The 12,578-nt window shown below is 36.7% G+C and overlaps 3 protein-coding genes across 3 annotated transcripts; 2 read left to right on the top strand and 1 right to left on the bottom strand.

The window, feature by feature from the left end:
* Positions 1-1,215: 1,215 nt before the first annotated feature.
* On the bottom strand, positions 1,216-3,224 carry LOC125478546 (aspartic proteinase nepenthesin-1-like). The gene is made up of 2 exons (XM_048586805.1): positions 2,576-3,224; positions 1,216-2,036 (listed from the first exon to the last, which is right to left on the bottom strand). Exons 1-2 carry the CDS (start codon positions 3,222-3,224, stop codon positions 1,216-1,218), a joined length of 1,470 nt encoding a protein of 489 aa, XP_048442762.1.
* Positions 3,225-7,397: 4,173 nt separating this feature from the next.
* Positions 7,398-9,288, top strand: LOC125478654 (bidirectional sugar transporter SWEET9-like). The gene is made up of 6 exons (XM_048587050.1): positions 7,398-7,631; positions 7,798-7,834; positions 7,966-8,176; positions 8,297-8,458; positions 8,550-8,669; positions 8,775-9,288. The coding sequence occupies exons 1-6, from the start codon at positions 7,583-7,585 to the stop codon at positions 9,132-9,134; spliced, it is 939 nt and encodes a 312-aa protein (XP_048443007.1). The 5' UTR covers positions 7,398-7,582; the 3' UTR covers positions 9,135-9,288.
* A 1,683-nt stretch (positions 9,289-10,971) lies between these two features.
* LOC125478583 (rRNA-processing protein FYV7-like) lies at positions 10,972-12,307 on the top strand. Its single transcript, XM_048586887.1, has 3 exons — positions 10,972-11,272; positions 11,460-11,563; positions 11,710-12,307. Exons 1-3 carry the CDS (start codon positions 11,101-11,103, stop codon positions 12,121-12,123), a joined length of 690 nt encoding a protein of 229 aa, XP_048442844.1. The 5' UTR covers positions 10,972-11,100; the 3' UTR covers positions 12,124-12,307.
* Positions 12,308-12,578: the final 271 nt, after the last annotated feature.

Below are 12,578 nucleotides of genomic sequence, written 5' to 3'. Positions count from 1 at the left end.
GGTACGTATTTTGGGGTCCTAGTTGCGATGTTGCCAATGCCTACCTCAACCAGGAAGGATCCAAGCAAAGCATGAATCTCAAACTCGGCTTTTGGGCGAAATTGTTGGGGACTTATGGTGGCATAGCTAATACTTTTGGAAGAACGAACGGTAGGAAGGTAGTACGCGCGAGCTTTGTTCGACAAACAAGTAGGTCAACGGTTTGAGCACGGGTAAGGTTGCCCAGGTAGAAGGGTGAGTCGGGCGAGTCGGGCGAGTCGGGCGAGTCACGGTGGACAGCCTCATGGTGAAGCCATTGGGTTTGTTTCCAAGTACAAGAGTACTGTAAAGTTATGTGAATGGCAATGTGTGACAATTGGTTTACTTGAGGAACAAATCACTTGATTATTCAGTGATGTGCAATTCAAGTAAATTAAGAGTCCTAGTTAGGTAAGAATTGTGGAGTCTTAAATCATTGCAATTAATCTAGGAGAATCATCTAGAGGTTCAAATACAAAGATATTGCATTATGATAGGACTCAATCAAGGTGATAGGGTTGACCTTCTTAGCTATTAATAGGCCGGCTAATAAGGAACCCTAATGGTATATAAACACTAGGTTAAGTCCCTGGTTCCACACATTGAATTTCTCATAATACTAAAAACCTATTCATATAGTAGTGGGATAGTTTGGAGTATTGGAAGGAGAAGACAACCTAGAGTTCATCAATGGCTTCACATAACCATGTCTCAGAATTCTACAGGTAAGTTTATTTCCTTTTCATGTCGATTTCGTTATTGTATTCGTGATCTTAATGTCTTGTTGTTGTTCTTATGATTTTAGAATATATCTTACAAGTAGTACTACTGATCAATAGGAACATGCTTGCACATAAAATGAAGCGAAGGCTTATTGCTTTGGCCATGGCTTCTATCTTTTGGGTGGTTGTTGCACCTCAATTTAGTGTGTGAATTGTCGATATATAGATGTAGCAATATGCTTATAATTAATATGAAAATCTTTACAGTATAAATTAAACTTAATTGATTAGCTTCCTGGATTTAATTTCTATCTTTTCCCCTTTTCTTTTCTCCCTTTCTTTAAATTTCAAATCACAACCATTTAAAGAGAATGAAATAGATCAACGAAGATTGTCTAATGATTATTATTATTATTGAACCAAAAGGTAAACAGAAGATGAAGAGACTGCATTTTAATCAAGCTCGATAGCTCGATCAAGAATTCTTATCACAATCCTCAGGGGTAAATTTTAGTTGCCTCCCATTAAGGTCATATATGAATCTGTAATTCGCTTGCTGCAACGATCCTATAATAGTACGAACATCATTCGGCATGATCGCCAAACACATAACTTCATTCCCGGGCGTATCACCGTCCAACTCAATAAATCCGTCCTCGTGTGCGATCTCAAGGTTAGCATTATTTTCGAAGTGAAAGGTAATAGGAGGCAGGTCCTCGAACCCCAAAGGTGGCGGCGGCGACCATTTATAGCACAAGTCGAGCTTAAGGTCAGAAGGACTGGGAGCCCTGACGAAGTCATGAATCTTCGAAAAATAATTCTCCAAGAACGCAATCACTGCATCATAAGCAGGCCTAATGAGAGAAGTAAATGTACTGCCATTGTCCATAACACAGCCTCCTTCTTGACCCTGCTTGCGTATAGCAAACACTGATGGATCGATTTGAAGCCTTTGTTCATCCACGCTTATGCCTTGCAAATTGACGTAGTAATAGGGAATGTCTTGAAGGAAGACTAATGGCGTGACACTGCCGCTGCCTGGTGGCGGTTGGGGGATGTCCGCACCAAATCGGAGATACGTTGTAGTGTGCAAATCACGACAGAGGCAGAATGAAAATGCTCCTTGAATAAGATTGGAAATTTGGACTGGAAACGAATTGGGAGCATATCCCAAACCCAAAACTCCCGAAACCTCCCAATCATATTGTGTGTTTTTTGCATCATATGCACAGCCGAACACTATGCCTTCAATGGGCTCCGTCTGCCCGCTGGTTGACAAAAAATGGAACGTTTCTCCTGCAATCAACCAATCAAGCAAAATCTTATGTTAATAGATACTCTAAAAGCATATGTTATGTAAAAAATAATAATCAGAGATCCTCTTCAAATCTCATTTTCTGGAGCCCAATGACTAAGCAATCTCTTCAAATCTCACTTTCCGAAGCCCAAGGAACAAGCAATCTAGATCACTCAAATTGAATCTGATAGTCTCCATTAACTCATTCCGCTGACCACCTCACACGAACCAAGGGGTCTGATTTCTTTTTCACACAAACCAAGGGCCCGTATTTCTTGGTCCTTGAGCTCTGGATACTAAGGTCTAAAGAGAATTCAAATCAGAAAATAATATTCATCCAAACACACAAAATTGACCTCTATGAGAGAGTGTCATCAACCGGGTTAGCTTTGAGTGTCTAAATAGTTTACTCTATAAAAGGGTTTGTATCTTAAATTGTTAAAAGCAGACAATCACTCTTGCACCGAGGTCCCAACATGTTATCTGTATCAAAAGAAGAACGTAATAAAAAATTAATATTGCGAGAGGATTATCATGCCTGCGAGAATGGTACGGATGGCGGAGCCACTCAGGTACGTAATGTCTTGGGAGCAGAAATCCCCGACGCATTGGCCTGGTTTGCAAAGGGGATGCCTACCGCAAGGGAGAGGCTTATAAGATTTGGACTGGCTGTTAGGGTAAGGGGGTGCCTTGGTATGAAAGCATTCGTTTGGAGGCTTTTGACAATCCTCACAGAGATTCCATACGAGGCTGCTCCCGGTGTCGATGTACAAGTAGAACGATTTGAATGGATCCGCAGGAAAAGCCGCATCGAAAGTGCCAAGGCCAACTTGTATAATGTAAGTTGCAATAAGCTGAAATTGGAGCTTCGGACGGATCAAATTGTTGGTGATCGTTTGATTTGTACTAATATATGTGTTGAGAGCCGATGAAATGGTAGAATCGAGGTGTTGAGCTCGGGCAGCGGATCGGTTTACGAGTCTCCGAATTTTTTCCGTATAAGAAATATTGCCAGGATAGAGAGGTGATGCTGGTGAATGAATGTGTATGAGTCCCATGGTCAAGCCATAGGGCTTGGCTTCAGCAGTAGTAGTAGTACTAGAGCCATCCCAAACTGAGAACAGCAAGAAGCTAGTAGATAGGAAGATGCAAACAACATCACGAACTGGTTTCATTATCTGCGTCATGGGATTTTGATTAGGGAGAACTTGGTAGAAGGCTTAATATAATTTTCTGCAACTCCAAAGCTGCTTAAATAGTATACGAATATTTAATAGCCATGGTTGGTAGGCTGCATATTTGTTAAGTTTCTTAAAACTTTTTTTAAGGAAAAATTATATACTTCTCCATATGAGCAGTTTTTTCCTTTAATTGCTTAAATTTCCTTATTAGGGTTTTATCAAATAAAGAAATATAACGTAGTTTTCCATATTAGCATAGCAATTAATTACCCTGCATAGTTTTTCCTTTTCTGTAAATACAGATGAGATGCATACGCATGTCTTTGAAAAGATGCATTGCAATACTGGTTTTGAGTTACATGTATATTGGTTGGTAAGACGCTTTATATGGAAAAATGAGGGCTTTTTTCCATACGAGCAGTTTTTGTCTTGCTTAAATTTTTTTGTCAGACAATTATCACCAAAGAAATATATATATTATTTAGGGACACTCGCTTGTGACACACACTTATTTTGACACATGTTTATGTGGGACTTACTCTATAATGTATTTCAATTATTCAACCGTCTATCTTTTATGTCCTCCCTCAAAGATCATGTCTACCAAAAATCACCCAAATTCAAAATCATATGACCGTTGGATTAAACTTAATGTTTTTTTACAGAACCGTATTCGTTCATTTTCTTTATTACAAATGAATGTCTTAATGTTTTGAATTTGTCTATTTTTTTAAGGATGATATATGAATGATGTGCTAAAATATAGACGCTTCAAATCATTAAAATACATTATAAAGTGGCCTTTTAAAAGCATGTATCCCCAAATCTTAACCCATATATATATAGTAGAATGCATGTATGTGCAATGAGGCAAATGACGAACCATTTTAGGATGCACGTCTCTAGTAAGTACATACCAAAGTGGCTTAGAAGTATTAATCAAAGGATAAACAACAGAAAACATTGAACTCAATATTTAAATTTTGTTTTTTTGTAAATTTATGAAAACTGCTAGCTAAGAATAGCAATATTATTGGTTTAGTGATTTTTATCAAATTGGAAGATGTCCCATGTTTGAATCCCTCTCTTCGGCCATATCAAAATAAAATATAAAAAAATTCTACTAAGAGAGTAAGAGCAACGGAGCCAGCTAGTGGCTGCCCTGAAATCTAGCAGACCCCAAATATGAAAAGATGATTTTAGTGTTAGAAAAAATATGTATTATGGAATATTAAGTCGATTGTTGCACAAAACAAAAATCTAGCCTACCCTTAATTAACACTTAAAATTTTTCTCCATCAAAGAGACTCATGAATCGAAAGAAATCAAGGTCCGAATTTCAAACCGGAAAATTTCGCTCCATACTACAAGGAAAATAAATTAGCCCACATACCCAATATAAATCCTAGCTACAACCTTGAGCAAGAGGGGTTTCTGTTTCCTTTTCCCACTCTGGTATGATTCATGTTCAATGACATGGTTATTAATCACATATTGCTTAGAGAAATAGAAGATTAAGCCTTGTAGGTATTTTCCAGCTTCATCATATTTGTCAGTTTTAATTTACCCAGAAGAAACTTTTCGTTCTTTTTATGGTCTCTTACTCGTACCAATATATTACTTGCAAGTAAACTTCTTTTCTTCTAAGAAAAATAGTTAATTGCTTTCTTGAGTAACATTTTTTTTCTACGTGGAGAAAGATTAGGCTAGAAAGATATACAGTAACTTGATTCTTCATACACTACCAAAAAAATAGATGTTTAGGGAGGAATTGTTTCGTCACTAGAAGTCCTCATTTCGTCCACGGAATGTTTTTAGCAAGAAGATTGAGCTCCTCACAAGATTCTCGTTGTAGCACCCTCAGGAAAAGTCTACGGTGAGGATCTACACCCGACACTGGTGAAGCTTTTCGTTCTTAAAGGCCTTCAAAGCGCCAGTGAAAGTAATTTCCTCATCGTAGGATAGAAAACGCAAGAAAATTGAAATTTATACAACAAAAAGGTTATTTCTTCGTTATATAGTAATTGTTTCAACCATATCAAAATAATAGGAATTTATTTACGAAGTTAAAATCCTATATAGTTTTAATTAGACTTTGCAGAGTATATTAATATATATATAGATATATATATATATATATATATAAAAGATAATATATAGATGATATACACACACGATAGTTCTAAAAGACTGCATTTTCTAACAAATTAAAAACATGACAAACAGAAAGACGTACACTTTCTAACCTCTACGCTGCAAGAGGCCCCTTCTGTTGTATTTATAGTTTGTTTCAGGGCCACTGCGGATGCACTAGATTACAAAGAAAATCCAGAAAGACCAACCAAAAAAGGAAAAAGTGTAAGATAAGTGTATTGGTATAAGTTAAATACCCACATACATGCATATATTTACATGGTTATATGATTATGAAAACTAATCATTGGGCTCGTTTGACATTTACTTTGTTTTGAAAACAAAAATATAGAGAAAACGAGGGATGAAGAATGAAAACAAATCTTGATAGTGAAAACACAACTGAAAATAGGTTTTGGTTCTTATTTTGTGAGCTTTTCTTTGTTCATTTATTATCTCTCGCATCGTCTTTTTTCTTTATTTTTCCGAAGATTCTGTAAAACCAAAAACTAAAATTGAAATAGTTTTAAACGCTGTCTTAACTTATATAGCGGTATAACAATTCTGAATGAAATATAAAGTAAGCCCTTATCTGAACAAGAAAGAAACCTAACAAGTTAAGTGGACATGCATTGCATGGCTGCTAAAAAAGGTTTATGCGAAAATCAAAACGTTGCAAAGTGGTATCTGGCATGCACTACGCTGCGCATAACACACACAATTCAAGAAATTGTGCTGGTTTTTCAACATTTGATGGATCAATATTAAATCTAGCCGCAAATTCTCTCTTTTCAATGTGGAAATCTAATTACCTAATTAAAGTTGCCATTCCATTATAAGCACGATTAAAGATTAAAGATATAGCTTTTGCAGATAAAATCTTAACTGGCATATGGCAATACTCACACTATTGGGTTAAATAAGTTGCCAACTTCTCACATGATGTGTTAAAAAAAGTAGCACACAGGACAATAATATCAAAGTTTTGGATTTCATTGTATGACAGATTAATAGTGTGATAGTTCGCAACCGGTACGTTACTGTTATTCATTCGCTTGTTTTGACATGAATAGACGACATGGTTAATATTTTATTAAAGAAAAATACTTATTTCACTAGAGCAAGATTAATAAAAGAAGCTTCCATGGCACAAGGATGGTACCATGGTGTTATTATGTGACAACGGAGGAAATCTTGACAGTAGTATCTCCAGTGTAAGTCAGCTTCTCTCATTTTGTAACTATGATATAGTATTGTACTAAAAAAAATAAAACAAAAACTATGATATAGAATTAATAACTTGTAATGTCATATAGCAATGTGACTGTCACACCAAAACTACAATCAAGACGCGCAAAATGGATATTTATTATGTTAGTGAATTGGAGCATACACATAATAAACTGCTTTAATTTGGTATCATACGCTAGTATATTGAGTTGACAAAAAGACCTCTTGTTCATGTAAGAATACAAAAGCTAAGCGTGCTCCAATTGACAATTGGCAAGCAAAAGTTATGAAGTGATCTACAACACACTGCATATATACAATACAACGAATACACATGACAATACATTTTGCATAAAGGCCTTGAAACGTAACCGCCAGTGGCCTATCAGGTATCCAATGTAAACCCTTTTGGTTTTGTTGTTGCTCAACGCTCAACTGTTTGCTTCACGAAACCTCATGGCTCAAGCTCCACGAAACTAAGGCCAATAACAAAATATTAAACTCCAAATTTATTAAACTCTAAATCTCTGTCACCTCATATTTTTGCACAATGTTTTATAATATTGATACGATAATTGATGTTAAACTATGAGGTGACAGATAATTTATGGAGAGTCCCATTTTTAAAAGAGTCCTCTTAGCATTTCTGTTCTCAAAGATTAATTAGTACGTCTAGTAATTAGCTAGCCGGCTATGAGTTTAATTTCCCAATTCACGATGGAGCTTTCCAAGCTCACTAATTCCTTGCCCAAAACCACAAGACACCCAATCAAACCACACAAATACAGTGTGTTCACAGCTAGCTCCCAAAACAGTCAGCTAACTTAACTCATCAAGTCGGTTTCTTTTTTCTTCTCTCTTCCTTTTCCTTTTCCCTTCTACTCTCTTGTATATAAGCGCATACTATGCAAGAGTTATAGCAAGCTCTGAGTGTTTGAGTTTTTGGAGAGCCCTCGGCCTCAAAACTCTCTCAGTCATTAAAGAGCTTCATCAAGCTAAGAATGGCAGCCCCTGATGCTCCTCTCTTGGCCTCAGTTTTTGGCATTCTAGGTAGCCCTGGCTACTAACCCTAACCCCTAGCTTATTAATTTCTAATTTTTCTATCTCCCTTTACCAAACTTCCCCAGTTAATCTGATTCTTTCTTCTATTTCGTCTTCGACTTGGTTTCAATTCTAAGTTCTCTCAATTTTCTTTTTTCTTTTTTCATTTCTACAGGTAACATTGTGTCCTTCATGGTGTTACTAGCTCCACTGTAATCCCTCTCCCTCTCTCTCTCTCTCTCTCTCTCTCTCTCTCTCTCTCTCTCACACATATATGCATATGGGATTTTCATGTATCATCTGTAATTGTTATCTAACTTTCTTTTTCCTTTTTTTTTTTTAGGCCAACATTTTATAGGATTTTCAAGAAAAAATCAACAGAGGGATTCCAATCTATACCTTATGCAGTGGCACTGTTTAGCGCCATGTTGATGCTCTACTATGCCTTCCTCAAGGGACATGCTTTCATGCTCATCACCATCAATTCCATCGCCTGCGTCATCGAAACAAGTTATCTTGTAATCTACATGATTTATGCACCAGCAAAAATCAGGGTACATAATAATAATACGCTCTATCTTGTAGGGTTAGGTGCGATCCGATTTGGCGTACCTATAAAACATTTCACGTTCAGCTTTTATTTATTCGCTTACAATTTTGTTCTGGTTTTGTAGATTTATACGGCTAAGCTACTTATCCTTTTCAATGTGGGGGCTTATGGTGTGATCTTATTTGCTACTTCCTTAATCCCAGATCCTTATCTGAGGATTAAAATCGTTGGGTGGACTAACGTTGTGTTTTCTGTATGTGTATTTGCTGCTCCTCTTAGTATAATGGTAAGAGAATTTATTCACACTAAGCCAAGTATTTTTGTTAATATATACGGATCAATTCACCTAATTTATCATCTCCTTTTACCATTTTCAGAGGCTAGTTATTAAAACAAGGAGTGTGGAATACATGTCCTTCCCTTTGTCGTTCTGCTTAACTCTATGCGCTGTAATGTGGTTCTTCTATGGCCTTCTACTAAGAGATTTATTCATAGCAGTACGAATTCTCGGTTCCTTGACCTCTAAGTAACATATGTGATGTTGCACTATAATACTGCCCCACTGTTTTAAATCTTTTTTGCGTTTTTTCTTCCATGTTTAGGCACCAAACATCCTAGGGTTCGGGTTCGGGATTGCGCAGATGATCATGTACCTAGTGTTCAAGAACTCAAAGAAAGCCGTCTTACCCCAATATATTCTCAAAGAGATACCAAATGGAAATGGGGTTGCAGAAAATGACAATCAGTCGAAGGAAGAAGACACAAATGACAGCCAGGTTGAAGATGTTTGGTCGGAGAGCATGACAAGCAAGGTTGAAAATGCTCGGTCAGAAAGCATGACAAGCGAGGTTGAAGATGCTCGGTCGGAAAGTATGACAAGCAAGGTCGAAGATGCTCGGTTGGAGAGCATGACAAGCAAGGTTGAAGATGCAACTACAGAAACAAATGAATCAGTTGTGTGATGACTTAGAGTGGATGAAATACCTAATTATCCAAATGAATACATTTTAAGACTGCCATTAGGGTTTAGATATCCTTAAGGCCACTATGGATATTGCAAATTGGAACAGCTGCTGTTCTTCTAGTTCTAGCTAGCCAGTTCCCCATTAATGTTTCTATCTTCTCTCTCTTTTTCTTTGCCAATACTGTTATTGGTTGGTTCTACCATGTGGCCTTTTCGTACCAAAGTAATTGCATACCGCAAATAGAATGGAGAAAACCTAATCTGATCACAAATGTAGCGATAAATCTAATCTAGTTAACAAATGCTGTCAACTTAATCTACTAAGTAGGCAGACACATACCCTTACAAAACATATTGCTCCAATAAAAAAAAAATGATGATAAAATGTTAACATCTTTCCTAATCTAATTAACAAACACTTTTCAAATTGAAAGTTCCGCTGGGAGAGACCATGCATCCAAATCATTCTTTATATTGTTGAGAGTATTGGAGTAAGGGAACTTTGGTCCAATTGGAGATTTGGTCTCAAAACTAAAAATTCGTGAATATTTGTTCACGAAGTTGTTATAAATGTGGAGCAATGATATTTTTGGCTAACTCTGTTAGAACTTTCATTTATTTTTTGCCCAACATTGTAAATGGTTTAAAGGGGCAAATACGAGCATAGCAACATGCTAAAGAATCCGTGGATGTACCCAAGGGGTTAAGCGGATGTGCTCCCTATGCACATGAGATCAAATCCTCTGTTGAGCATCTCCAACAACCTAGCTAATGAGACTTTTTGGCGACTAAAACTAAAAAAAAAAAAAAAAATGTGCTCCAACAGACTAGCTATCTTAACTTCGTAAATAGTAACTAACAAGATTAGCTAGGAGGGGAAAGAAAGTTAAATTTTTACTAAACATTAAAAACTATAAAATAGCTAGCAAGGGCGGATGCATTGAGGGGCAGGGGGTCAGCTGACCCCCTGAACTTTAGTGAATGTCCACGAATAACTTGAGTGCTGACCCTCTGAACTTCAATGAACATTTATAGATGACTTGGGTGCTGCCCCTTTAAAGGTTGGAGTTGCCCTTCATATATGTATGTTAACTGCTTGATAAAATGCATTAGAGAGGTGTTTCCCATTTACAATCTATTCCTAATATTATTTACCTCTGACTTGTTTGTTGGTTGTGATTACAATTGTAGGCAGAAAAATAAAAATAAAAATAAAAAAACAAGTAAAAAACTATCTAAAAATGCAAAGTAAATGAAATGTGATCTTAAAGAATAATAAAGCATCATTATTATTGGACAAATGTATTAATGGGATGCGATGATATCAAACATTGTTAGTGTGTTTCTTTGTTAAGCATTCACATGGGAGCAGCCTTGGAGCATGTTAGTTAACCATGCAAATGAGGCATTAACAGGTGTGCAATATACATTTCCAAATGACTTCAGGCCTACCAATACTCGATGAAATGACAATATGCATGCTATTTATGTTAAAAAAAAAAAATTGCGCGCTGTGCGCATTATTCTTACTGACCTTCCTAATATTATTTCCTAGATCCGCCACTGATAGCTAGTATTGTTGGATCATTTGGTTAGCTACAATAATAAAAATGAACTGTTATCAGCACTCCCAAATATCTCATTCTATACTTCTCACAAATGTATTTTTCTTTCTAATTATAGAAAATTTTGAATCCAAAATGAGATTTTAGAGTTCCAGTAACAATTGTCTAATCGAAATTTAACTAATATTGTTGTAGATTCTCTGACCAACAAATCATAGCCGTCGATGCAAATCCAGCGGCTTACAAATAAATTTGTGTTGCCTGGGCAAATCCTCTGCAAGTCTCTCCTTTGCACTTGCACTAGCTCACACTTTACGTACCCCTAATCCGCAAATTAGGGTTTCCAATTCGTCCTCTTTCCTCCCCAATTTGTCAATACTTCCCAAATTCCGCTCAACAATGAAGAATCAACACCCAAAACATGAAGGAAACGGAGAGAAATTCAGCGGCTCGAGATCGAATAGCATGAAGAAGAAGAAGAACATGAGGAGGATGGGCGGTCAAGGCCTTTCGCTCGAGGCCTTTGCGAATGCTAAATCGAACAGCAGCTACTTCAACCCAGCTTTGATTAGTATGAAAAACCCCTCTCTTTTGATTTCATTTCGATTTGTTTTTATTTTTCTTCAATTTTTATTTGTTTCTGATTCAATAATTTTTCTGTTTATATGATCTTCTTTTAATTTTTATTTATTTTTTGCTTGTTGGGTATGATTTATTGTGATTTTAATGAATTTGGTTGGTTCTGTTTATTGTATCAGAGAAGCAGAAGGAGTTCTACAAGAATTCCAAATATGTGAACAAGTATAAGAAGTCACTGAAACAACAGCAGAGCAATCCTCCGTTGGCGATAAGCCGCTTCGAGGTTTGATTTCTTTGGCTTATGTTTTGTTGGATTTTATTTGAAATTAGGGACAAGGATTGTGTGTGAAGAAAACCCAATTGAAATCTTGTTGTGAAAACATTATTTGGGGATTGAAGTCTCAAGTTGTGTATTGTTTCGGTGTACAGGAGGAGATGGAAACCGAAGATGGTAAAAAGGAGAGCGAAACGGGATATGTTAGTGAGAAGGAGAATGAGACTGAATGTGGTAGTAAAATGGAGAATGGAGCTGGAGATAGTAGTCAAAAGGAGAACGAAACTGGAGGTGGTAGTAAGATGAGGAAGAATGACAAGAAGAAAAAGAAGTACGGTGCTCGTAGTATAATGAAAATGTATAAGATGAAACATGAAGATGAACAGAAGGAGAGAATGGAGAGGGAGGCGATTATTCAGGCAAAGAAGGAAGAACGAGAAAAGGCGGAAGCGCGAAGGAAGTCTGCTAGGGAGAAGATGCTTAAGAAAACGCATAAAGGTCAGCCTGTTATGAAGTACAGAATTCAGCATCTTTTGGAGACTATTCAAGGTTCTTCGAAGCAAGCATAGTTTGTGTAAGTTTTCGAACTTGTTTTGATATTTGGATAATTGTAATGTTGCTGATTGAATTACTACTCGAGCAATGTAAAAACAGTTTTGATACCGTGAGGGTAGTGAATCGGTTCTCTACATGTTGTTGTGATAGATTTTTTCATCATTTTCTATGAACGTTTAGACGCTTATCTATTGTTTATTTACTCAGTATGAAAAACTCATCTAGCTTACATCCAGAATAAAACCCGTTTAGATGATATGTTACGACTGAACCAACCATATACCGAGCAGAACACCATTTCCATCATCTTATCACACACACAAGCACTCGGAAATGAACCGAGCCTGTGCCACAATGTTCGATTGAGAAGATTTCAGTGAATGTGATGCGCAGCAATTAGAGAGCGCTTCGGAGGTGGTTTGCAGATGAACATGAGTATAACTGTATGAGAGAAGTTGTTCGTTTCGGA

The sequence above is a fragment of a genome, unplaced genomic scaffold (genome assembly GCF_019419815.1).
Source record: "Pyrus x bretschneideri cultivar Hongxiangsu unplaced genomic scaffold, Pyrus_bretschneideri_v1 Contig25, whole genome shotgun sequence".
Lineage (NCBI taxonomy): Eukaryota > Viridiplantae > Streptophyta > Magnoliopsida > Rosales > Rosaceae > Pyrus > Pyrus x bretschneideri.
The sequence above is the reverse complement of the archived record's forward strand: the minus strand, read 5'-3'. Positions and strand labels throughout refer to the sequence as shown.